The sequence below is a fragment of the Chrysemys picta genome, chromosome 2 (genome assembly GCF_011386835.1).
Source record: "Chrysemys picta bellii isolate R12L10 chromosome 2, ASM1138683v2, whole genome shotgun sequence".
Lineage (NCBI taxonomy): Eukaryota > Metazoa > Chordata > Testudines > Emydidae > Chrysemys > Chrysemys picta.
Window position 1 is genome coordinate 239,405,938 of NC_088792.1, and position 27,388 is coordinate 239,433,325.

The 27,388-nt window shown below is 43.1% G+C and overlaps 1 protein-coding gene and 1 long non-coding RNA gene across 2 annotated transcripts in view; one reads left to right on the forward strand and one right to left on the reverse strand.

The window, feature by feature from the left end:
* The window catches only part of LOC135981747 (uncharacterized), a 32,521-nt gene extending 32,429 nt beyond the window's left edge, over nt 1-92 (reverse strand). Inside the window, exon 1 of the long non-coding RNA XR_010598916.1 lies at nt 60-92. This is a non-coding gene — a long non-coding RNA (uncharacterized LOC135981747). The remainder of the gene's footprint in view (nt 1-59) is intronic.
* Nucleotides 93-136: 44 nt separating this feature from the next.
* The window catches only part of ZBTB10 (zinc finger and BTB domain containing 10), a 33,579-nt gene continuing 6,327 nt past the window's right edge, over nt 137-27,388 (forward strand). Inside the window, exons 1-3 of the mRNA XM_005301526.5 lie at nt 137-1,412; nt 12,493-13,390; nt 25,959-26,096. Of these exons, the coding sequence (XP_005301583.3) occupies nt 426-1,412; nt 12,493-13,390; nt 25,959-26,096 (2,023 nt within the window). The 5' untranslated portion in view covers nt 137-425. The remainder of the gene's footprint in view (nt 1,413-12,492; nt 13,391-25,958; nt 26,097-27,388) is intronic.

Here is a 27,388-nt window from a genome sequence, read left to right on the forward strand (position 1 = left end):
CGCCGCGCGGGGAGGGGGGAAGGAGGTGCAGGGAGCGCTGACTAGAACCTGACACTCACCAGCTGTTCGGCCTCCCGCTCTCTCCTTCTCTCTCCCTCCCCCGCCCGCTCCACCCCCCTCCCCCTTCGGTGGCTGCCCCGGTGCATTGTGGGAGTAGTCCGTTGTTCATTTGCCATTCGACCTGGGCCGGGGCCTGTCGGGACGGAAGCGCTGCCGAGCCGGATCCATTGTGGGGAGCCTGCGGCGGTACAGGCCAGACCCGGGGCCGGACTCGCCCCTTTGTCTCTCTTTGTTCCCTGGGCAGGCCGGGTCCCACTTTCCCCGTCAGCGGGCAGAACAGTCGGTCGGTCGGGGAGCGGCGGTCGCGAGTCAGAGCGCGAGGCGGGGGGCGCGAGGCGGACGGGGGGCGCGCGCGCGCGCGCGCCATGTTCGCGGAGATGAACCGCAGGACGCTGGCGTTCCGGGCTGGCGGCCTGGTCACCGCGGCGGCCGCAGCAGCGGCCGGGGGAGCCGCCGGAGGCGGCTCCTCGAATAACAACAACGGGGGTAACCCGGCCGAGGCCTGGGCCCGGCAAGACCCCGAGCAGCTGAATGGGCGGGGGGCGGACGAGGAAGTGGAGCTGGAGGGGCTGGAGGCCGAGGAGCTGGAGGCCGCCGCCGAGGGGAAGGAGTTGCTGTTGTTGCCCCCGCCCCAGGACGCAGTCTCCCCTGCGGCCGCCAGCGGCCCTATGTTCGCCGAGAGGAACCGCAGGACTCTGGCCTTTCGGGGGGGCGGCGGAGGGCTCCTCTCCGGCCCCTCCGCCGCTAACAATGGCTGCGAGGCCCCTGCCTGGCCGCGGAGGCACTTCAATGGGCGGGGGCCAGACGAGGAGCTGGAGTTGGAGGGTGCCGAAGGCCTGGAGCCCGAGGGCCTGCTGGAGGGCAAGGAGCTGGTCCAGGACGGGGGCTCCTTGAGCGACAGTAGTGACGACGAAGAGGACGGCGAGGGGGGCAGCCTGGGCGACGGCAGCGGCGCCGAGGGCGGCAGCTGTAGCAGCAGCAGGCGGTCTGGAGGCGATGGGGGGGACGAGGCGGAGGGCAGCAGCGTGGGCGCGGGGGAGGGGGAGAGCATCAAGCATTTCCCGCTAGCGGCCAGGCCCAAGTCCCTGCTGCAGAAGCTGCACGTCTCCTTCCAGGGCTCCTGGCTTAAGGAGTTCCCATGGCTGCACTACTGCCAGGAGACCGGCCTCATGTCCTGCGCCTGGTGCACCGCCGCCGCCTCCGCCCCCACCGACATCAGTATGGCTGGCGGAGGCGGCGCAGGGGGGCACGACGAGCTCTGCAAGGGCACCCGCAACTACAAACGAGCCCTGCTTCTCAGACACCACCTCTCCGCCGAGCACCGCCTCAACGAACCGGTCACTGCAGAGCAGGTACGGCGCCACAGGGGTTGGGCGGGGTATTCGGGATTGGGGGGGTGGCATCCTCCCACCAGGGTAGTGTTGAGTGGGGGTATCGCAGTTCCCTGGTGGAGACTAACTCTTTCACATGTCTGCATGCCCACGTGTGTAGTTTAAATGGCTTCCTCGGTCTCTCACTGTCCGTAGGGGTGCGGGGCACATTCTGCTCCAGTATGCAGATTACCCTGTGTTCTGTTTCAGGCTGAAGCATCTAATAGTCCTCTCCAGCCTAGGGGTGCTGGAACAGTTTTTATAGTGGGGATGTGGAGAGCCATTGAATCAAATTGTAAACCCAGTATATAATGGAATCTGCTTCAAGCCAGGGCCCCTAATTCTAGCACCTATGGTCCAGACACATTAGCTGGGGGTGTATATATAATAGTTTCAGTAGTCATATAGTTAATTGTAGTTATACCTGGTTAACATAACTTACGTGCTCAGGGATGGGTGACTGCTATTTTCATTTGTTAATTTTGTGATGATAAATTGGTGTCCTTAAGTGCATACAATTTTCTTCTCCTAAATGTGTTTTATATGAGTGCATTAACACTACTTACAGCTTCCTTCTTTGGGGGAAAACTACAAGTGCCCCAAAAACATCTATGTGCCAAATCCTCTAGACGCTAGCACAAAATCTGAGGGAATATTCATTTTCGTATCTACGGGGTGCGTAGGGTGCTCATATATGCTTTCAGATGTAATTCTTTTTTCCCAACATAGGTAACTTAGATTTCATCTGCTACTTTGCATAAAGAGTCTGCAATTGCATCAAGATAAACATGTGGTTTCCTGAAAGCATAGTTAATATGCCATCTAACCCCTTTAATGCTTTAAAACTAGTGAGCTGTGTGCATCCCCAGCCACCCTGAAAGCAAAAGCTGTTATATCTCTTATTGGCAAGGCCACTGACAACATTACTCTTTTACTATATCTACCAAGTGTCTAAAGGGTGTTTGAAATGTCAACAAATACATGTGCTTGACATAAAAGCTGTATTTTTTTTATTAGACCTAGTACTTAATTAACTGTCTACAATGAGAACTTAATTTCCTTTGTCACTATTGGTTTCTGACCGTATCCTACACTGTGGCTAAATTAACAAGATAGTGAAGTAAATTGATCACAAAATGTGAGTCAAGCATAAGGAAAATGGTTTCTATTCTATAGACGTCTCTAAAGGCACATCTGAAAAAATGGAAAGCCTTCAGCTGTATTGTTTCTGCCTTTGATCTTGATTAGAGCTCTCAAAGCTAGGCAAGTTTAGCTCTGGTCCATAGGTGAATGAGACACTAAAGGAATACCTAATCCTGCTGAATCACTAACTTCTCTGCAGTACTACTTTTCTACCTGAGCTAGAGCTGGACTGGTTTGATGATTGAAATTTAGCTGGCTGCTTAGGCTCTTTGAAGAGCCTGTGGCACTTCTGGCAAGACCAGGTGTTGTAAATTTGGGCAGGATGTCAGGGTTTAAAGACAGGTATGGTAAGCAAATCTAGATGCCCCTGCAGTTTCAATTGGATAGGATATGTAAGTTTCACTTCAGGTGAAACTTCCTATGCCCTGCTGTTATGTTGCAATCCACTTTAGAAGTGGGTAAAGTGACTTCAGTTATCTGACATTTTTGAATTATATACTATAAACTTCACCTTTAGTTGAAGTATTTTTTATCTTCCTAGTAAAAGCATTCTCAGAAACTTGATGCTTTGAGATTGCTAATGGGATCTGTCATGTAATTCTCAAACATACTTTGTTCCTTGTCCTGTAATTTGAGGCTCGTTCCTCTGTCTCCATTGTCTTGTCCTGGTGTGTGTTAAATGACTAAAATTTCTATTTCCTTTCTGACCGTTTCCTTTGCTTTATTTCCTTACTCCTTGTGTTAACCTCTTTAGCAATCCTACAACCATTCCTATCCCTTCTTGTTTATATTTTAAAATTGTTTTTGGATGATTATCTTGTAAAGGTAAGTCTGGTGTAATTTATGGAAGTGGTATCTCTGTTCATTCTTGATATGTCACTGGATTTTGCTGCTTTAATATGTTAGGCTTTTTAAATTTTTCATATAAAGGAAAACGTTTCTGCTATTGTCACCTTACCCAGGTGCACATGAAGTATATTTTAAATAGTCATGTATCTTACAGACTTCTTACTGCTTTGCTTCAGATTTGAACATTTTTTCTGTATGCTATAGAAAGACCTTTAAACACTAAGGACAGATTCTCAACTGGTGTAGACTGTCATAGCTTCTGTTGAAGTTCTTTCAAGCTGTTTACACCAGCGAAAGATCTGCACTTTGGTGTGCTGGGGATTTTCATAACATGAATCAGCCTTATCTGTTGTTTCTTCTGTACACTGTCAGTCAGTGCTTGTCCACAAACTTTAAACACGGAGTAGATGGGATACAGTAACACTTCAATATTGTAAATAGGGGGAGCAAACTGATCTTTCAAACACTTCTAAATATAACAAGACCTAAAATAAAAGTAGATTGCTTAATACATTTGAAATCTTCCAAGTTCCATACCTCCTCATTCAAATGAAAACACTTGTATTATGGTGTAACATTGGATTTTTCTTCTTTTGTACTATTGCTGAGTAAGTGGGAACCCCTGCAGGGTAGCATTGGGTTGAACTTTCAAATGGAAGGTACTGATCTCTGTATCCTTGAACCACTGTTGTGTGACTCTCTCCCTTTTTTCTGCTGCAAGTTTGTGACTTGTATGAATGTTCAAAAGAATAAATATGGTTTTACTGGGTAGTCAGATCTCTTAAATCACATTTGCCATTAATCCCAAACTTAATTAACAAACTGTGGGGTTTTTTTCTGTTATGTTTCCATTCCCATGTGTTATCGCATCCCTGTTGTGTTTGCATTTCTCTCCACCTCTAAATTTAATCTGGTAATACCAAAACAATATGCCTTTAAAAAAATCCCTGATATCAAATTTTTAGAACATTAGAATATTAAGTAGGTAATTTGTGTTCCTTAGCATGTTTCCCTAAATTTTTGAGGAAACATCCTGGGGGGGGGAGAACCTTTTAAGAGTTAGTTAAAAGCTAGGAGAGATCTTTCAGTCATTGTCCTAGAGATAGTACACATGTATTCTTCACTTGACAAGCTTCAACTGCAGGGCATGTTTAACAGCTGCTAATAACAAACACATGGCATAATGCCATTGTTCAAGTGAGAAAAGGAAATTGTGGGTATTAGACACTAAAGCAGTGGAAACGTCTATAGGTCTGTTGTGCAATAGACTCTCAAAAATAAGAGCAGTGATTTCAATTTTTAGAGATATACAGTTCACTTGGAATGCCAAAATACATCATAAGTGGTTGTCGCAGCTATAAATTCAAGGGTATTAAGATTGGGCCTCACTAAAAGGCACGGAATCACAAGTCTTTTTTTCCCCCCTTTGTAAACTAGTTTTAAATAGACAGTTACTATAGACCAAAATTATGGCCTGCCTTTAAATTAGAGAATGTGGTAGACCTGGGTGGATTCATCTAAATCAAAGCAATTTAAATCACTAAGTGGGAAGCCTCGAATTAAATAATTGACTTTGATCAGCTTTTCCATTTGTATTTCAATTTTCTACAGAAGAGTGCATTCTCATATGAGCATTAAAACATGTTGATTTACAACTAAATAGAGCCTTTACACTAGATTTGGTATATCTTTTTTGCTACTTAGGAGGGTAGGCTGTAACTGTATACATTTATTTAAGAAATTATGTAGCTTAATATTTTTAGATTCTTATTGTACCTTTGAGTAGATTAGAAAATAGTGAATGATATATTGCTTGTTTACTAGATAATTACGTTTTTACTCATGATCTATGTCAAGCTACATTAGGATGGAAACTGAAATTTAATCAAATACGCAAACAGAATATAACACTTATTCATTAAAACAAGCATGTAATAAAGTACATGACCTATTTTGTGCCATGTTTATAAAGGAAAAAAAGTTGGAATCAGTGGAAATTATCTTTATATAGGAAAGCAGTCTTTAACTCAGAGTTTTTAATAGAGGCTCATGGAGTCAGCATTATTTCTTTTTTAAATGTTTTAAGAAATTATAATTTTAGCCCTTAACACATTTTGTATTCAATTCAGATTTCATTTTAAGCAGATTCATAGTTAGAAAAAAAATGTACTATAATTTAAATAATGAAATAAGTCTCAAATGAAATAAAAAAAAATCACTGATTTTTATCTGCCCTGGTGTAGACCGACTGTCTTCAAGTTTTTAAAATTTGGACTCTTGTACTAGGACAGATTTATTTAGTTAATAAGTTTTGCAAAAATGCTATACTGTGGTCTGTGTTCCTTTTGCTGCTGTCAGTAAATGCATGTGGTAGGGGTGCCAGTTTTCTTTCCCCTCCACCTAACACTTTTTAAAGTTAGGGCTTTGCAGGTAACACCGCAAAAGCTCCCTTTCAGTCTGAAATACGTTTTTGGTTAAAGGCAGAAGTTCTCTGAAAGCAGAAGAACAGTTGATGTAGTATAATTCTTCTACATGAACCATAATTGCCTTGGATGTCATGCAGTCATGAATAGGAAGTGGTGTTTCATTCATAAATATGTTTGAGTATCCCTGTTTTAAGGATTACTTCCCCACCTTTACTTGCTGATTTAAAAGTAAGCTCTTTGAAGTAGGGATTGTCTTATATCTTCTATAGCGTTTGCCACCGTAGGGCCCTATTCGATTGTGTCTGTTCAGCGCTACTGCAATATAAATGTTAAATAATAAGGCAAGGTCTGTGTGTAGGTGATGCTCCAGCTCATGGCAGCTGACAGAAAACATTTCAGAAGGTTTTGCTAGAAAACTGTGGCCAGGAAATTACTACTCTCTTACCCTTCTGAAAGGGCTTGTTTACGGGCAGTGTTTACCTGATGGGGAAAGAACTAACTAATTGGATAGAAGAGGAAAGATGCTGCAAGGCAAATGAAGCAACATATGGAGGATTCTGAAAGGATAACTACTTCTCCATTACTCTTCATACACGCATGCAAGAAGTGGCGCAAGAGTCTTTGGTCCTTTCCTGCTCCCAGGAGACAGCAGAAACTGATGCCAAACAAGGATCTCTGTGTTAGTTCAAGATCTCTCACTAACTTATTGCATTTTAAGAACATGTTACTTTGGAATTGCAGTTATCTGCATTTTGAGGAATTGCTCATGTTAGTTCATCATATCTTATTCTGAATTAATCTGAAATGCCTTTGCATCTTCCTTCATTTTTTTTTATAAACTAATAGATGAATAGAGACCACATTACCCACAATGTGGTGTGGGTATACATTGTGACAAATGGTTTCTTGACCACCGTTTCTTTGCTTTTCTTTGTAACTCCTAGTCTCAAAATCCTTTGAGGACTTAGTTGCTGCAAGAAGTTCGGTACTCTGAGTGGGGAGTATGGCATGTTTCTGATAGGTTTTGGGGTATTACTGAGTGGATGTACCAAGGGTGTTCTAAGGTGTGGCTGAGAAAACCACATCCATTTCCAGTTATCACATCCATATTTCACTATTCTGCTTTTCTTTACGCATCTTGCATGAGGTCAGCTGTGAGGAGGGTGGTGATTTAGGAAAGTATAGCGTTGGTTGAGTGCTATACCCGCCAGGGAGACAGAGGCCTGACCGCTGCTGCAGATAAATCTTTCTTCCATTTCTGCCCCACTGGGGTAATAGCTGCTACCTAAAGAGAAGCAGCTAAAACTTGATTTATGAGAAGATTTGATCAGTCTTGCAGCCATCCTCTTCATGATCCCCATTGGATTGAGTTTGAGAGCTACTAACAAAATACACACGTTATTTTAGTGTAGTGGGAAACGATTTCTTAGTTACAGTGCTAACCGACTGTATCTCTTGATGTCTTCCAGGCATCAGTTTTGATTTGAAGATCTGTTTTAGTCAAACACAAGTTATTGGGTTCAATACAGGGGTAACTGGGTGAAATTTGGTATGTGTTACATAGGTCCAGTCTAGATGATAATTGTTCCTTCTGGCATTAAAAAATGTGAATTATAGTTGGCAACGATAGCGTGTTTTTTCTCTTCACACTTTGCTTACTGAAATTCTAGCCTGTGGCCTCCTAAACAACTTATCCAGAGTCCAGCCTGTTCTGAAACATCTGTGGCCCTTTCCTAACTGATACATAGAAATAGAGTTGCATTAACCATGTCCTGAAAGACCATCTCTGACTGATTTGCTACAAAATTTCTGCTGCCTTCTTAGTATTCTTCATGGCAATACTCCATCTAAATTAGGGCCACCCTGAATATCCCAGTCTGCCAACTCTCCCCTTTCCAATTTTCTCTCCAGTTCCTCCTTGTTCAGAGGATACTCCTTTGCCACATCATCTGTTGACTTCACAATCCCTTTTGAAAATTCAGCTCAAAACTCTCCTGTCTGCTACTTACTGGTTTCCACTATCTGCATTGACCTATAGTAGTAATACTTCACTGCCTGGTGCCTCTTTGTCTGTCATTGTTCTTCAGGAATTGTTACAAGCCACTTTGAGATACCTTGATGAAAAACGCTATATAAATGCAAAGCATGTAGTAATTCCCTTGATAACACTTGTTACACATTTAAACACTACTATAATGGCCAATCCTTGTGCAACATTTTTAAGATATTTCCTGGTTTAGGTAATTCAAGCTTTTGTGGTATTTTAACACTTGCAGTAATCACCTTCAGTACTCTTTCCACTTGTTTTTCTGAACTAATGTCTAATGGTGAAGGCTGCCACTGTAGAATCACAGGACCGGAAGGGACCTGGAGAGATCTTCTAGTCCAATCCCCTGCACTCATGGTGGGACCAAGTGTTATCTAAACTATCCCTGACAGGTGTTTGTCTAACCTTTTAAGAATCTCCAATGATGGAGATTCCACAACCTCCCTAGGCAGTTTATTCCAGAAAGTTTGTCCTAAATGTCCAAACTAAACCACCCTTTCTGCAATTTAAGCCCATTGCTGTCCTAGCTTCAGAGGTTTAAAGCAGGGGTGGGCAAACTACGGCCCATGGACGGTTTTAAGCCGGATTGCGAGCTGCACCACGCGTCTCAGCCCTGCTCCGGCCGGGGCGCTGGGTCAGGGGTTGCACCATGCGGTTAGGACCTGCTCTTGTGCTGTGGACAGGGCGCCAGGTTGGGGGCCGCACCACACGGCTCCCGCAAGCCGCACCACGCAGCTTCCGCAAGCTACAGCATGGCCCTGCTCCGGCTCCTACATGCTCCAGTGGCCCCCTCTGGTGCTCCAATGGGAGCTGCAGCGGTTGTACCTGCAGATGGGGCCGAGTGCAGAGCCACCTGGCCGCACCTCCGCGTAGGAGTTGGGGAAGGGACATGCCACTGCTTCTGGGAGCCGCTTGAGGTAAGCGCCGCTTGGAGCCTGCACCCCTGAGCCTCTCCCCCTGCCCCAGCCCTGATCCCCCTCCCGCCCTCTGAACCCCTCAGTCCCAGCCCAGAGCACCCTCCCACACCTCAAACTCCTCATCCTTCGCCCCACCCCAGAGCCTGCACCCCAACCCCAATTTTGTGAGCATTCATGGCCCACCATCCAATTTCTATTCCCCGATGTGGCCCTCGGGCTAAAAACTTTGCCCATCCCTGGGTTAAAGAGAATAATTTACCTTCCTCTTCCTTGTAACAACCGTTTATGTACTTGAACACTGTTACCATGTACTCTAAATAATTGATGAAGAAATTGAATAGAACCAGACCCAGAACTGATCACTGTGGGACCCCACTTGAATATGTCCTTCCAGCTTAACTACTGTCTGGGAACAGTTTTTTCCAACCAGTTGTGCACCCATGTTATAGTACCTCCATCTAGGTTGTATTTCCATAGTTTGTTTTGGAGAAGGTCATGCAAGACATTAACAGGTACCTAACTAAAGTTAAGATATGCCACATCTACTGCTTTTCCCCATCCACAAAGCTAGTTACCTTGTCAAAGAAAGGCATTAGGTTGGTTTGCCATCATTATTTGTTGACAAATCCATGCTGACTGTTACTTATCACCTTATTATTGTCTAGGTGTCTGCAAATTGATTGCTCCATTATCTTTCCAGGTACTGAAGTTCAGGTGACTGGTCTGTAATTTCCTGGGTTGTCCTTATTCCCCTTTTTATAGATTGGCACCGTAATTGCCATTTTATAGTTCTCTGGAGTCTCACCTGTCTTCCATGATTTTTTTTTGAAGATAATCACTAATGGCTCATCTCTTCAGTCAGCTCCTTGAGTATTCTAGGATGTTTCACCAGGCCCTGGTAACGTGAAAACCTCTAACCTGTCTAACTTGTAACTTTTTCTTTCCCTATTTTAGCATCTGGTCTTATCTCATTTTCACTGGCATTCACTCTGTTAAATGTCCAATTACTACTAACCTTTTTGGTGAAAACTGAAACAGAAAAGTCATTTAGCACTTCTGTCATTTTACACATTTTCTGTTATTGTTTCTTCCCCCCAGTAATATGCTTATCCTGTCTTTGGTCTTCCTCTCATTTGTAGGATGTTTTTTTGTTACCTTTTATGTCTCTAGCTGGTTTAATCTAATTTTGTGCCTTGGCCATTCCAATTTTGTCCCTGCATACTTGTTTATATTAATCCTTTGCAGTTTGACCTAGTTTCTGTTTTTTTATGATTCTTATTTGAGTTTCAAATAATTGAAGAGCTCCTTGTTAAGACAGGGAGGTCTCTTGCCATACTTCCTGTCTTTCCTACACAGTTGGATAATTTGCTCTTGTGCCCTTAATAATGTCTCTTTGAAAAACTGCCCGCTCTCTTGAACTGTTTTTCCCCTTAGACTTGCTTCCTATGGGATCTTACCTACCACCTCTTTGAGATTGCTGAAGTCTGCCTTCTTGAAATCCTTTACCTTTATTGTGCTGTTTTCCTTCTTACCATTCTGTAGAATCATGAACTGTATCATATCATGATCACTTTCACCCAAGCTGCCTTCTACTTTCAAATTCTCAACCAGTTCCTCTCTATTTATCAAAATCTAGTCTAGAACAGCTTCTCCCCTGATGGCTTTCTTCTCTTTCCGAAATAAAAAGTTGTCTCCAATATGTTCCGAGAACTTGTTGGATAATCTGTGCCCTGCTGTGTTGTTTTCCCATCACCACCAAGTCTGTGCTTTGGATGATTTTTGTTAGCTCTTTATAAACAAGCCTCATCAATCTCCTCTTCCTGGTTAGGTGGTCTGTAGTAGACCCCTAGCATGACATCACCCTTGCTTTTTACCCCTTTTATCCTTACCCAGAGACTTTCAACAAGTCTGTGTCCTATTTCCCTCTCAACCTCATTTTTGAGATACAAGGCAAGACCTTGTCCCTTTTTTCCCTGCCTGTCCTTCTGGAGCAAGCCGAAACCTTCTATACCAATATTCCAGTCATGTGTATTACCCCACCAAGTCTCTCTGATGCCACCTGTCATAGTTGAAAATTAAGTACTTGTTAAAATATTATCTTTAGAGTTTAAAAATATGCCTAGTAGTGCACCAACTTTTATAAATTTTCATTAGAGTATTGTTTATTACTAAATGTGATCTGCAAAGGAGGCAGGGTGGCATTTGTATTCATTTTGCTTCCATTTGTTTGTGGAAGGCTGATAAGGAGGGAGGAAGGATATATTGGAAATTTGTTAAAGTCCTGTCTCCCCATTTTTACTTGAGGCCTCTATGGAAGACCAGAGAAGTGGTGTGAGGGAGTTTTCATAGCTCTTACCTGAACAGGTTGGTGGTTAAATCTTTAATGACAAGTTTCAGAGTAGCAGCTGTGTTAGTCTGTATCCGCAAAAAGAACAGGAGTATTTGTGACACCTTAGAGACTGACGAATTTATTTGAGTATAAGTTTTGTGGGCTACAGCCTACTTCATCGGATGCATAGAATGGAACACACAGAAGATATTTATACATACAGAGAACATGAAAAGGTGGGAGTAGCCATACCAACTGTAAGAGGTCAATCAATTGAGATGAGCGATCAGCAGGAGAGAGAAAAATACCTTTGGAGTGATAATCGAGATGACACATAGAAGGTGTGAAGATATTTTAACATATTTTAACTTGAGGAAATAAATTCAATTAGTGTAATGACCCAACCATTCCCAGTCTGTTCAAACCTAAGTTAATTGTATCTAATTTGCATGTTAATTCAAGTTCAGCAGTCTGTCTTTGGAGTCTGTTTTTGAAGTTTGTTTTGTTGCAAAATTGCCACCTTCAGGTCTGTCACTGAGTGGTTAGAGAGATTGAAGTGTTCTCCCACTGGTTTTTGAATGTTATGATTCCTGATGTCAGATTTGTGTCCATTTATTCTTTTGCGTAGAGACTGTCCGGTTTGGCCTACGTAAAAGAATAAATGGACACAAATCTGACATCGGGAATCATAACATTACACTAATTGAATCTATTTCCTCATGTTAAAATATCCTCACACCTTCTATGGGTCATCTCGATTATCACTTCAAAGGTTTTTTTCTCTCTCCTGCTGATCGCTCATCTCAATTGATTGGCCTCTTACAGTTGGTATGGCTACTCCCACCTTTTCATGTTCTCTGTATGTATAAATATCTTCTTTCTGTGTGTTCCATTCTATGCATCCGATGAAGTAGGCTGTAGCCCACGAAAGCTTATGCTCAAATAAATTCATTGGTGTCTAAGGTGCCACAAGTACTCCTGAATCTTTAATGTAAATCTCTTCTAACTTCTAGTTCAGGCATTTGTTAACAAAAATGAACACTTTAAACACCCAAACTAAATATCTTTCCATCAGTGGCTTACATTTAACTTCTTTGGTACTTAAAGCTCATCTACCCCCCTTTTTCCTGAAACTGGAAAAACAGTAGAACTGGCCTGAGTTTCTAATACACAAGGAAACTTTCTGGAAACTTGTATTTTATGTTGCCTTTATGAAATAAAGTAACAAAGGATATAAACCTATTTTCCTCTGTATTACATATTTAACTTAAGTTTATTTTCATGTCCTGTTGGCAGCAGTGGGAAAACTAAAAAGGAAACTGAGTTAACTTTTTTTTTTCTCTAATTGCAGGAGTCAGAAATACCGTCGGAATTGACTAATGAGGGGTACTGCGACTACAACAGTAGGCCAAACGAGAACTCTTATTGCTATCAGCTGCTGCAAGAACTAAATGAACAGAGGAAGAAAGGCATTCTTTGTGATGTCAATATTGTGGTGAGTGGGAGGGTCTTCAGAGCTCATAAGAACATCCTGGTTGCCGGCAGCCGTTTCTTTAAGACTCTATACTGCTTTACAAACAAAGAAAGCCGTAACCAAACCACTGTTACCTATTTAGATGTTGTTGCTGTTCAAGGTTTTTCTGTCATATTGGACTTCTTATATTCCGGTAACCTTGTCCTTACAAGCCAAAATGCCATTGAAGTGATGTCAGTGGCCAGCTATCTTCAAATGACTGAGGTTGTCCAGTCCTGTCGCAATTTCATTAAAGATGCCTTAAATATAAGCATTAAATCAGAAGCTCCAGAAGCTGTAGTAGTGGATTATAACAGAAGATCTGTTAGTCGGGATGGTCTGCCTTCATCAAGGGATCAGAAAGTTGCCAGTTTCTGGGCAACACGGAATCTTACTAACTTGGCAAGCAGTATAAAAACTGAAAATGATGGTTACTGTATTGATGAGGGCCAAATAGAAAACTATCAAATGAATGACTGTAGTTGGGTCCAGGACAGCTCACCTGAAATGGCTGAAAATGAATCTCAAGGTGAAGGAAAAGTGTTTGTGTGGAATGACATGGCCTCACAGGGACAATCAGTTCAAGAACCAGGAAAAGCAAGAAGGAAAAACCAAACTACAAAGAGATTTATTTATAATATACCACCTAATAATGAAGAGAATTTAGAAGATTGCTCAGTGATGCAGCCGTCAGTCCCATATCCAGAAGATTTGCAGTTTATTAAGGAAGAACCAGGTAAATTATTTCACTAATATATTGGATTATCCAAGTGTTACTGTTTGTATCCATTCTAGGATAACCTCATTTCTATAAACATGTATTAGCTAAGATCCTGCAACAACTAGTAAATCTGTAGAAAAAATGAATTGCAAATATCTGACAATGTTGCAGTGAGTCTTATCTAATGTAAACATGCTTACTCTGTTTCGATTAGTTAAAAAAAAGGCTGAATGTCTGTTTCTTATGCAGATGTACACTATTGCCAAAACTCTATTAAAACTTACAGTTCACATTGGTGAATATCTACTTCCTATAATCCTCAAGAGCCAGTTATCAAATAAACCAAACAATGTAACATCAACTGGTGAAAACTTTCAAAAAAATTTTATTTTGCTTATATAAATGTTTAATTCTCTTGGCTAGCACATTTCAACTATCCACACCATGTGTAACTTAATCTGTACTATGCTTTAAAATCAGCAGTTGGCTTTTAACTTGAAAATAACTGAGTTTAATTGCCTGGCCAGATGCTCTCCTGTGGTGGGAAGGTTGATGTCTGTAAATTTGCGTCTGCTAGTGACTTATCTTTTGAATGATCATCTCTTTGTTCAGTGTATAGAGAAGCTGCATTTTGATTTCACACCAGTGGTGTTCAACATATGGCCCTTGAAGAGATGTTTCACTTTTGTGAATTGAAAGTGTTCCTTGAGCCACACTTGCAGTGTGGTGTGTGGGTGGTGTGGTGTGCCAGTCCCATTGGTATGGGCTAGTGTTGGATGGGATCACCTCCAGATGTGTGCCATTTCTCAGGAGTAGTTGTAATGTGAGCCAGGAGTGCTCTGAACAGCTCCTTAGTAGCTCCCCAGCTGGCTGCCTGCTGTATTACATGAGGGAGGAGAGTTGCTTTGGATGCTCTGTTGTCTGTTTCCTTGTTGAGCTGCTGCAGGTGCTTCATGGTGAACAGGATAGAAACTTGACTGATCCTGCTTAAATTTAAGGGATTGACTTATAGATTCATATAGATTCATAGATTATAGGACTGGAAGGGACCTCGAGAGGTCATCGAGTCCAGTCCCCTGCCCGCATGGCAGGTCCAAATACTGTCTAGACCATCCCTGATAGACATTTATCTAACCTACTCTTAAATATCTCCAGAGACGGAGATTCCACAACCTCCCTAGGCAATTTGTTCCAGTGTTTAACCACCCTGACAGTTAGGAACTTTTTCCTAATGTCCAACCTAGACCTCCCTTGCTGCAGTTTAAACCCATTGTTTCTGGTTCTATCCTTAGAGGCTAAGGTGAACAAGTTCTCTCCCTCCTCCTTATGACACCCTTTTAGATACCTGTAAACTGCTATCATGTCCCCTCTCAGTCTTCTCTTTTCCAAACTAAACAAACCCAATTCTTTCAGCCTTCCTTCATAGGTCATGTTCTCAAGACCTTTAATCATTCTTGTTGCTCTTCTTTGGACCCTTTCCAATTTCTCCACAAAAGAAATTTCCAATTTCTCTTGCAAAAGAGGGCTTCTCCTTCCTCATGCAGCCAGATAGGGCAGCCTAAGAAAAGGGTAAAGAAGCTGAGAATCAGTGAGTTATAGGTCTCCCAATTGTCTGTCCAGCCCATGGCAGCTCCAATTTGTTTCAGCTAGTAATGGTCCCTAAGCAACCATATGCCAGCTGGGGATAGCTGGAGCACAGCATACTCAAACTATTCCTCTCCTTGCTCCAACCTGTCCTCTGTTCAGGGCACTGCACTGGGGTGTGTAGGAGCCAGTTATGCTGGATCTGTGCTGTTATGGGCTGTCCCCATATTAGGATACCCACAAATGCCCTGCTGTGGATGACTTCCATTCCCCTTGTATTGCCGGAATAAGGGAGAACAGCAACATTGCTTGATTAATATTAGGTAATTCAACAAGCACATTTTTATTCTCAATTCTCAGATCCTGCTGAGTCTGCTTTGTAGTGTCACCTTCAGGTAGACGATGTTTACTGACTTCGCTCAGAATGGACTCTTTTTGTGTCAAAATTCCCAGTAGTAACCTATAAAGAGTTGGCTAGGAATTATTTTTCCAGAAAGAGCAGTCCATGCTACTGAAGGAAGTATGAGTGTGTTTTATTAAAAGTATTTCCTGGCGTAAGTTTTCAGTATCTTTCATCCCATTTTTGTGTGTATATACGAACACATATTTTGTTTGCTTTATCAACTGCTGCTGCAGGAGCAGCCTTTTTTTATTTCAGCTGCCCACAAGGATGTCTGTCCTTTTTTCCTCTCTTCACCCTCACCCTGCCCTGAGTAGTTAGTTTGAGATTTCAAATTATTCCACAAATGTGAGGTAATGTGCATTGGAAAAACATTGAATTTGCTCTGCCATTATACTACTACTTATTCAGCCCTTCTAAGTCCCTCTAAAGCCTTCACTAGTCTTAACTGCACTAACCAAAATAACTTAGTCATCTTTAAATGTTTCTACCTCATTGTTCACCCCTCCTTTAGATAATGAATAAATATTTTAAACAATACCAGTCTTAAGATGTCCCAAGGTTGAATATTGCAATTAGCCTCTTGCCATGTTGAAAACAAACCATCTATTTATCCTATTTGTTTTTCTCCCAGCTAGTTTTCAGTTCATTTTAGCACTTTGCTCCTTACCCCAATGAGTGCTTAACTTCCTGTAATAGCCTTTTATGAAAAATTTGATCAAATACTAGTTTTTAGGAAAGTCCACATAAACTTCAGCTGTTTCTCCTTTGAACTGGTCAAAGAAATAGTGGATAAAGGATGGATTAATTCGGGGTGATTAAGCCTGTAGGACAGGCATAGCCACTTGTGGCCCTTAAGGGCAACTGTTAACAATATACCCGACCCTTGCTAGAACGTGGGATTTGGGATCCATGCACAGTACTGCGTTAACACAGGGACCACGTTAAAACGAATTGCAATTAAAGTAATTAAATTTGGGATCCATGGCTGCGATCTCGTCGTATGCGAATTCTACTGGGGGTTGGGTGTATATGTACTTGATTGTGAGTTGAAAATGTTCCCTGAGCTTCACCTCCCACTCTTTAAAAGGGAAGTGGTTTTGAATTAGCTTTGTTACAAGGAGGAAGAAAAGAGCACAACTTCCCCCAGTAGCCGCTGCGTGGTGTGAGCCAAGAGTGCTCTAAGCAGCTGCTATCCCGTCTCTTTTGGGCAGTTTCTCTGGTGGCCGTGTGCTCTATTGCAGTGGAGGGACCAGAGTGCCTGTGGTTTTCCTTTACTTGCTTCCCTGCTCGGGCCTGTGGGAGCCTAGGAGAGTGCCCACAGACACACCTAGGATAGCTCAGAAGAGGAGAGGAGGTAGAGCAGAGAATCATCAACCAGTTGTAGTTCCTTCATCCAGCTTTAAACCGCCAAGGGGCTGCTCTAACTTGTACCAGCTGCAGTGGTCCCATGGATGTCATATCTTAGCTGAAAATAACTGCAGTGTAATGCACTTAAAATACTTTTTCCTTGCTCTTAACTTTCCACATGCTGGCACTACTGCCACATCTCCTCTGGGGATGTACCCAGCAGGGAACTTTAGGGCGACTTCTGTTCCCTTTGTGCTGCTTGAGTGGCACGGGACAGTCTGATCCAAAGCGTTATGGGAGGCAGTTCATGGCCAAGCTCCCATATTAAGAGCTGACATTTCAAAGTGCTCTAAACTCCATATGCATACTCAGTTGTCTTAAAAAGTGGTATGCCTCATTGGGGTGCAAAGTAGGCTTCAGTGGTGCAAATTTGGGATCATTTGATCCCAGCCCAGAGAGAGAGTCCTCAGGAAAAAAGGGCTGGTGAATAGATTTGGACTATTTTAACTTGTGTGCACGCTTCTGATTTAAACTGACACTGCTCTGCACCAAATAGAGCTACTTGCTCCGATTCGACCTGAGCTAGTGTGCAGCAACCGAGTTCTAAGTTGGGAGAGCAATATTTAAAAAGTTGGATTTGATCTCGCTCAATAAACGGGTACATATAGGGAATCTGCACCAGAGAAAATGACTTTTGTGAACAAAACACTCCACTGCTTACACTTCTCCCTGGGGAGAATTAGTGAACAAACCTCATGATGATAGTCATGTTGTTTAGTGCACTACTGAAAGGTACTCGGATACTGTGCTAATGAGCCTGGTATAAAAACTTATATAAAATAGTGTGCTCTGGCAGCCTTTATGCTCGCTGGCCCTAGAGCTGATATAGTACATAACGGTTTTGGGATGGAAGGTAGCACGAATGACCCGTAACCTCATGCACAATCCATTGATCTGATTGTATCAAAGGAGTAGATGAAAGTATCTTCTGCTTAGGAAATCCATCAGCTATATCTTGTGTAAGAGAACGTTGCTGTGACCAGAGGCAACATTGGCCAGCCACACCTCTGACTTCATATGCTAGTATATTGTCAGTCAAAAGCAGTGGCGGATTTAGAGTTAGTGGGGCCCTGTGCACAGCTTCATTTTTGGGGGCCCTCGGGACCTAGCCAAGAAAAAGAGCATCCCCCCCCCCCCCGTTTCTCATTCTTTTTCTTCCATCCTCCTTCTATATTATAAGTAATGGAACGTAAATGAAAATAGTGACGTACTTTGATTGGGGCAGGGGGTGCAGGGGGCAGGCTATGTGAGGAAGTTTGGATGCGGGCTCTGGGCTGGGTTGGGGTGAGGAGTGCAGGCTCTTGGAGGAAGTTTGAGTGCAGGGTGCAGCCTTGGGGTTGGGGTGCGGGAGGAAGCCGGGGGGTTGTACTTGCCTCGGGTGGCGTGGCTCCCAAAGTGACCAGCGCGCACACCCCTATGGCAGTGGCTCAGGGGCAGAGGATCTCTGCATGCTGCTGCCCACAAGTGCCGCCTCTCCCACAGCTCCCATTGGCTACAGCTCCTGACCAATGGGAGCTGTAGAGTCGGTGCTGGGGGCAGGGGCAGCGCCTGGAGACACAGGCCCCCTCCGCCCCAGGGGCCACAGGGACATGCCAGCTGCTTCTGGGAGTGGTGCAGAAGGAGGGGGGGCAGGGAGCCGCCTCAGCGTTAGCCCACGCCACTCCCAGAGACGTCCAGCTGTTGGCATGTCTCTGCGTGCCCATTGAGGGGAGGGGGGCAGCGGGTCTCTGAGCTGCCCAGGAGGGAGCAGTACGCGGAGCCGCCTCCCCCCCCCCCCCCACTCCAGGAGTGTGCAGAGACATGCTAGCAGCCGGACGTCTCTGGGAGTGGCGTGGGGCCACCGGCCACAGTATACCTGACTGAGCCCTGCTGCGCTGCCAGCCCGGACTCGGGGCAGATTGTCATATATTTGTCCTGCATTTTGGGGGGCCCCTTGTCATTGGGTGGTCCAGTTCCACTGCACTGTTTGTTTCATGGTAAATCCACTCTTTGGCCAAAAGGTTATACCAATCTTTATTTGTCACATATGCCTATTCATGGGTAAATACCAATTCAACTGTAGAAGGACACTTGTGTGGATGATAGTTTCCATAGGGAGCCATGGGTAATTCAACAAGGTAATACATGAGGGTACTGAGGCTGCCAGATGTTGGGCGTAGGTATTAGTTAGTAAATGGTAGCAACAGCAGCTCCTCTCTGGCCGTGATGCAGGAAGACACTCGTGACTGCACTGTTCATAAGACCTTCGTAGGGCTCAATAAAAGCATGGCGATTTGCCATGTTATGGGAGATATCATTTTTCTCCCAAAAGAAAAAGGATGGCTTCCTTCAAAGACTAAGAAAATGGAAGCCACTCTTTGTTCCTTGGCTTTGTTTCCAGTTATCATTGACCAAAGAGGTTAAATAGTACATCTAGAATCTGGGTGTTTGGCCTGTCTCTTCACACAAGGTCAAGGGGCGCAAGCCTCCTAAATACAAACAGCAAAAGCTTCTTGGTCTTCTAAAGGTTTCAGAAAGACTAGCAAGTCTGTGGTGACTGCCTTAGAGGACCTATCTCTTAAAGGGATATTAAGAGTCTTGTACATCAAAAGGCTCTGCGCTGTTGGGAAATGGAATCTTGAATTGCCTCCAGAATGGCTCTATAGAGCCCTTCTCAAGGAAGTTCCCAGGTTTACATGTTTTAAAAGAAATCCTTTCTGTCAAAAGCTACACTGACCCATAACTCTGGGCTAGGAAAACTTTATGGTCTAAAAGATGGCTAGGGCATTTGATTTGCCAGGAAAATCTGCATGTTCTGGGTGGTTCTGAATGCACTGAGGAGCTTCAGGTAATCTCAAGGTGGTCCTGATTCAGGTGGATTGTAAGGTCACAGTCTTCTAAATAAACAGACTAACTGTGCCAGAAAGTCTTGAGATTAGGAAAATCTATAGAATACTGCCTAGTTTGCTTGACAGCAAAACTTGATCACTGACTGAAGCCAATTTGTGACAGAGCTACATGAACCCTCATTTGGGGTAGTGAATCAGTGTTGTGTATGGGGGGTGTGTGTGTGTGTGCTTTTTTTTATGAATGGGGACACAGTAAAGATTGTTTATAACAGGGGTCAGCAACCTTTCAGAAGTGGTATGCCGACTCTTCATTTATTTAGGTTTCGCGTGCCAGTAATACATTTTAATATTTTTAGAAGATCTCTTTCTAGAAGTCTTTAATATATAACTAAACTATTGTATGTAAAGTAAAGAAGGTTTTTAAAATGTTTAAGAAGCTTCATTTAAAATTAAATTAAAATGGAGAGCCCCCTGGACTGGTGGCCAGGATCTGAGCAGCGTGAGGTGCCACTGAAAAACAGCTTGCATGCCGCAGGTTGCCTACTCCTGGTTTATAACAACCTAGAATTGCTCTACACCTGACACCAGAAAGATTGGACTGGCAAGATTCCTTCTGTCAACTAGAGATGGGTTACATACATTCCTTTACTAAACTACCTCTAGTACAAAAATCCTGACCAACCTCTGAGACAATGGCTTCATGATCAGAACTAATGTTCCAGCCAAACACCAATGTGACCTCCATTCTTTCCTCTTCTCTTCCCTCCCCCCCCCCAACCCCCCCATCCATCCAGATCTCTGTCCCTGACAATGCCATTTTATCTGCCACTATAGCACATAACTGGGATCTTTTCAACTCTATGCTTGACACCAAGTCTGCATCAGTAGCTTGCCCTTGGAGTGTTGTGAAGGATCAAAGTTCTGACCCTTTCTGGCATTCGTCATCTAGGAATTTCTCTTATTTTAACTACAGCAAACTCCTTCTCTCGGGCTTTCCTGACATCCATCTCTCCTCCTTAGGTCTATTCAGAAAGCTGTTGATTAAAAGTAGCTTTCCTGACCCTTTGCTTTTGACCGTGTCACCCCTCTTTTTCCAGTATCTCTGACTCTCCACTATATCAAACTTCTGGTCTTTATGCTGTTTAGGCCCTCCAGTTTAGCTGCTACCTATCCTTTCTTTCAGAGGGGTAGCCTTGTTAGTCTGTATCAGCAAAAACGAGGAGTCCTTGTGACACCTTGGAGACTAACACACTTATTTGGGCATAAGCTTTCGTGGGCTATAACCCACTTCATCAGATGCATGCAGTGAAAAATACAGTAAGCGGGTATAAATAAACAGCATATGAAAAGATGGGAGTATTGAATTGGCTTTGTTAGCACTACAAAAAGTAATTTCCCCTCTTAATATTCACGACTTCTTATCAACTGTTGGGAATGGGCCACATGGACCCTAATTGAATTGGCCTCGTTAGCACTGATAACCCCCTCCCCACACACACACACACCATACTTGGTAAAGCAACTCCCATCTTTTTTCATGTGCTGTATATTTATACCTGCTCTCTGTATTTTCCACTCCATGCATCTGGTGAAGTGAGTTAAAGCCCACGAAAGCTTATGCCCAAATAAATTTTAGTCTCTAAGGTGCCACAAGGACTCCTCATTGATCTATCCCTTCTTGTATCTTTACTGTGTTGTTCTATCAACAAAGCTAGCCTGTCTCCCCTCTCCAAATGGCTTTAATGCATATAATATTCTTACTGACCCTCTCATTAAATTACTTATAAGTCACTTTCAAAAAGCCACTTCCATGATACCTACAGTAAACTGTAACTGATAGCTGCTAGGTAAGTTGCGTCTTCATTTAACTCATTTGCTGTTTTCAAGTTAAAATGAACTATGCATAATGGCTGCTCTGGGTGCATAATGTTGCCTGTCTCGCCTTTCTTGTCTGCTGCCCACTTATTTCCTCTTGTGTTAAACGTGATTGTAAAATCTTTGGACAGTTATTCTCCTACTAAATACTTTGTGGCACACCCTGTACCAAGTGACCCTGTTCCTTGTTGTGTAGGGCCTGAGCGCGACTGTGTAGCAGTAAGAATCCTAATTGCTGCTTATTGGCTGAGGCAAAGAGAGTTCTCTATCCTCTCAGTGTTCTGGTTGCCCACTATATCTTCTAAAAGTCTCTCCATATCTGGTGATAGAGAACCATTAAAACTTTCTATAATACAACTGAGGATGTCTCTGTCTATATAGAAGATGAAAACTGATAAGTCTGATTTCAAGTTACTCTATCTGCTGCATTTTTTAGATAGAATCGTGTCCATCATCCTCAAACCTTTAATCTGCTGAAACACAACTTTAGTCTGTTCTCATCTCTTTGCAAGGCAGTTGTCGTATTGTTTACACTACATCAAGAGACAGGGTTTGATTATCAACATTGCAGATACGGGGGGTTTTTTGCTTAGGATTGCTAAAAATGTTGATCTCAAAGCTTTTTTTGGTGCTTAATCTTTTTCTCCTTTTTGGATGGCATTATTGATTTTCTTTAGTTTTTTCTTTAAGACCAAGAGCATTAAACAGAAAGGATGAGATAATTCTTATAAAGTGCTTACCTGTCCTCACTATCCAGTCCAGTTCCTTGATTTTTTTAATTTATTTTATTTTTTAAATAGAGACCTGGAGATTTTTAATTCCCAAGAGTGGGGTATAACAGATCACCATTCAGCCATACTCTTCACCACAAAAGGAGGATTTTGTGTGTAAACGGGAGTTTGACCTATTCAAAAGGAATAGGCAGTTAGATATCCTATGTGTATCCCTTGTTTAATTACATTAGCTATTGTGAAATGCCTGTACTGGAATCAACAATATAATCTTCAAGCTGAGGGAGTTCTCGCTAGTTTTTGTGTGTGGAAGCATGGACATAAGAATGATCTGGTATGATCTAAATAACTTCAAAGAACAACTTCCTTACAGTAACTCCCTCCCCCCTCTCCCCCCATTCTTTCCCCACTTAGCTCACTTAACTCCCAGGAATCAAAGGAAAGTTAGGTTGTCACTACCTCCCCTCCAACATCCAGGCATGAGAGCTAAAATATTGGAGTTCTCCTCTTCTTCTCCCCCTCCCATCCTCTTCTCTCTCTCTCCCCCCCCCGCCCCCCTCCCCCCCCCCCACCCAAAAACCCAACAACCTTGGAACAAATCTTGTGGGCAGAGGAAGAATAATTTCCTGTTTACTCATTGGGATCTGAGGCTTTGTGATCACTGAGACTGAGCTGCTGAGGGTCAGTTGCGTGAATGATCCCACATGGACTATAGCTGGCAGCTGGCTACCCAGCTGTGTGACAGTTTTTCCAGACACCTGTTAACTTCATTTGGGCTCCCTTTGAGCTGTCTTCCCATGCAGTTATCACTGCCAACCATAATCCAGAATGCTGTTTAAGCAGCAGAGTAAAACTGATGCATACAATCTGATGTTGAGATTTTCACTCTACAGTAGTAGTGAAAAATTGATGTACGTTGGATACTTCTGCACATACCTTGCCCAGCAGAAAAGTAGTATACTGTCATTCCGCTGCTGCTGTAGCACTGTCAAAACATGGCATAACTTCTTATATTGTGTGCACCCCCTACCTGCAAATGGATGTTAGCTGGAATTTACAAAAGTGCAGACATAACTATTCCCATCCTGCTCAGGACTTAACACCTGACAAAAGAGGGTAGGACAGGATTACAAGCCTCCAGATTTAAAACACCCATCACCAGTGAAGAACAGGCACAGGAGAAGGGTAGGAATGATGTGGCTGCCCATCAGAATTCAATCTAAAACATACCAGTTTTTGTGTATCAGAATGGTGTGCAATGCTGCCAGTGCCAACATGATGTGCCCTTAGTAAAAGATTTGTTTCCTTTTATGCCTGAATAAAGAAACACATAGGCCTTGGCTACACTTGGGAATTCACAGCGCTGCCATGGCAGCGCTGTGAAGTGCAAGTGTAGTTGCGCCACCAGCGCTGCGAGAGCTCTCTCGCAGCGCTGGTGGCGCAACTACACTTGCACTTCACAGCGCTGCCATGGCAGCGCTGTGAATTCCCAAGTGTAGCCAAGGCCTGTATGTAGCCAAGGCCTGTATGTACTCCACCTCTCCGAGGGGAGTAGCTTGCAGTGCTGCGTGCAAGCGTGCAGCGCTGCAGGCGCTGATTACACTGGCACTTTACAGCTCTGTGCTGGGGGGTGGGGGGGGAGGCATTTTCACACTCCTGAGCGCAGCAAGTTGCAGCGCTGTATAGTGCCAGTGTAGCCAAGGCCATAGCTAAAGGGGCCTGTACCCAGTTAGTTAATAGAGGATCACCACAATATGTGGCTTCTGGGCATGGTGGTTTCTAAGTGTAGTTTTTTCATCATTGGTAGCTGGAAGAAGAATAAAACAAAAAACTAAAGTCAAGCAAGGAGAGAGAGGAGAGGGAGACATGAGTTGAAGGGGGGGAAAGAGAAGAATGAATCAAAGTGCATAAAATTTGTTTTGTGATGGAGACTGTATTTCAAGGCTTTCTCTTACACATTCTGTAGATACTAGGTGTGTGTGTGTGTATATGTATGTATGTGTATATATGTGGGGGAGGGTTTAGATTTAGAAACCAAAATTAGAATTGCAGTCCTCATTGAGGTTCAACAGAACTGCTCCTGATTTATAACATTTTTAAAGGGAGGTACAACTTTAAAAGTTTTAACCATTCTTAATGACTACAATCTTCAGCTTCTACACTTACTCCTGGATCTCTTGGTGGGTGGGTAGGTGGATTTAATCAGCTTTTTAAAAAAAATTCTCTTGTTGCTATAAAAAAAAATTCTCTTGTTGCTATATAATAGACATAAGAAAAAGTGGAAACTCATTGGCTAGGGAAACTATGGCACTAATTGCACACAGAATACTGACAAGCCAACAAAAATGGGGCAGTGAGAGGACTTTGTTTACTTAGTAAGTAGTATGAGAATAGGATGAAATTCAAATAAGTGTGTGTTAAGTAGACCATATTCCTTTAAATTAGACTTTTATAAAAATTCCTTATGCAACTTCTTTCACAAACATACAAATTTACCAGAGACCAGATGGGACAAAGGGCTGATCAGTTTTTTTGTATTGCTTTAAGTATGTTTGAGTATAATTAAGGCTGTACAACCCCCAGTATGCATGTAGTTATAGTGCAAATAAAGGCACTTATAACAGTAGACTTACAGAAATAAGTTTAAATCACCTTTCTACTGGTATAAGGCATGGTGTGCATTACACAGTCTTGCCAGCATAGCTACGTTGGCTGGGAATGAGGGAAAAATTGTGCTTTCTGCTCAACATCGGTGTGTTGACAATACTGCTTGTGTAGATGCAACTGTGCTGTCAGAAAAGTATTTGTTAGCTACACCATCTCCCTCAATAACATTAGCTATGCTATGTCAGCAGAACAACTTCTGCTGTGAGTTTACACTAAGGTTTTGCTGGCGTACAGCAAAGGAAAAAATAAGAGGGCAAAAAGTGGGGGAATGAGGACCTACATACATAAACCCCGCGCGGATACAAATTTATATCCACAGATATAAATCGGTATCCGTGGAACCGCAGGGCTCTCCCGGGAACCGCAGCAGTGAAAGGAGCAAAACGTGGGGCTGCCGCTTCCAGCAGCTCCTCTAGCGTACCTGTAATGCCCCCAGCCTTGCCCCCTGTTTAGGGATGATTCAGCTGTGCTGGAGGAGGTGCGGGGCGCTGGCTGCTGGGAGTGGCAGACACACGTTCTGCTTCTTTCACCCTTGCGGTTTCACGGATACCTATTTATATCCGCTCAAGGCTCTATACATGCCGTAAAACTTGATCCTTTAGGGTTTTAGTGGCATGAAAAACGTTTTTGCAGAATCTGTCAGTATGGAGAGGATGAAATTGCCCAGGGCTGTAGTCTTAAAAATCCCATATTTTGGTGAAATTAGTTAATGTTTACTTACAAGGGACTATCAGAGTAATCAATTCATAAATAAGGCCCTACTTGAATTGCGAGATTGTCAAAAAATTGTCGCTGAGTTGCAGACAAGCCAGGGAAAAGTGTGGAAAAGTAATAATGGACCTTATTATTTGCAGTAATAAAGTCATTATTACTTTTCTGCTGTCAGCCACTCCGGGCTGAGAATGTAGGTCCCTGTAGTCAAAATTGCAGTGGAAGCCTAATATTGCAGAATCAGCAATTTGCCCAATATCACAAGTTAATTAGTCATAAAACTTCTTAAAAAGTTTGTTTAAAAATATAACTGTTTAGAGAATTCTCTTCTGTAGAATTTTGTGTAAATCAAGTTAAAAGAACATTACTTGTAACAGGTACTTCAAATGACTTCAAGTATGGATTGTTGCCGGGTACTTCAAATGACTTCAAGTATGGACTGTTGCCGGGTACTTCAAATGACTTCAAGTATGGACTGTTGCCGGAATCTTGGCCAAAAGAAGCTTGGGAAAATGGCAAGTAAATTTTTTTCCCCTTCATAGCCCTCTTTTTTTTATTTTTATTTTTTTTGGGTCCAGTTTCTTGTACTATTTAATGGTCGTATAGATTATAAGGCCAGAAGGGGCCGCTGTGGTCATCTAGTATGACTTCCTTGAATTTATTCTTGTTATATGAAAAAATAAAAAAAAATCCTGGGTTATAGCAATCTTTCTCATTGACAATGTCACAGTAGCTTTTCCCAAAGCAAACTATAGCCAGTTTGGCTTTTTTTAAAATATTAGGCTCTTACTATCAATTTAGGATAGATGGATTAGCATACAGATAAACTAGATTTGATCTTCAAATATGTAATGCTTAACTCTGAAAATTGTCACTCTACATATTAAGTTTTGGTTAGCGCAATTCATATTTCCTTTCAGCATAGCTAAAAGCATCTTCTCTTCAGACCCATGTTGGGTGGTCTTGCCCTTCTGGGAGTAACATCTCCTTCACCCCCACTGTATAGATCTAGCTACGGAGTTAGTTGTAGAGAAATTCTCTTTAGATTTTGAGAATATACAAAGAAGAACTGTCATGTAACAAACACATTAATAAGACACACCACTTCTCAATAAAGCAGCTATATTAGGAACATACAGGAGTGGGTAGTAATATGTAGCCCTTGTATCCCTTATCAAAACTCAAAGTGCTTTATGAAGGAAGGATGATAATATCCTGACACTTATAGGTAGGAAACTGAGGCAAAAGGAGGTGAAATGACATGCCCACGGTCACTTGCCAGCATGCCTGTGGCAGAGCTGGAAAAAGAACCCAGGTCACTTAAGTCCCAGTCCAGTATTTTATCTACTAGGAGGAACTTCCTCAACATAATACTTCATGCAGGGTCTTAATGTTACGCTAAAGTTTTGTATCTACCTCTCCCTCTCCCATCCTTGCAGGCATACATAAGTAAGGCTAAGATTTTGTCACTGTTTTTTGTAAAAGTCATGTGCAGGTCACGGGCAATAAACAATAATTCATGGAGCCTGTGACCTATCTGTGACTTTATTAAAAATAGGTGGGGGCAGGGCTAAATAGGGAGGAGAAATGGAGTCCTGAGGAGGGGGTGGGGGAGGAGAGGAGAGAATGACATGCCAGAAGCTGCTGCAGCGGGGGGCACAGCCTCGGGGGGGGGGGGGTGTACAGCTCCCTGCTCTGGAGATAGATGCAGCTGTGGGATGGGTGCATGGCCCAAGCTGCAGCCGCCCCCCAAGCCTTGGCTGCATCCAGGAGGGGTGCATGGCCCAGGGATGCTGTGGGGCAGGGG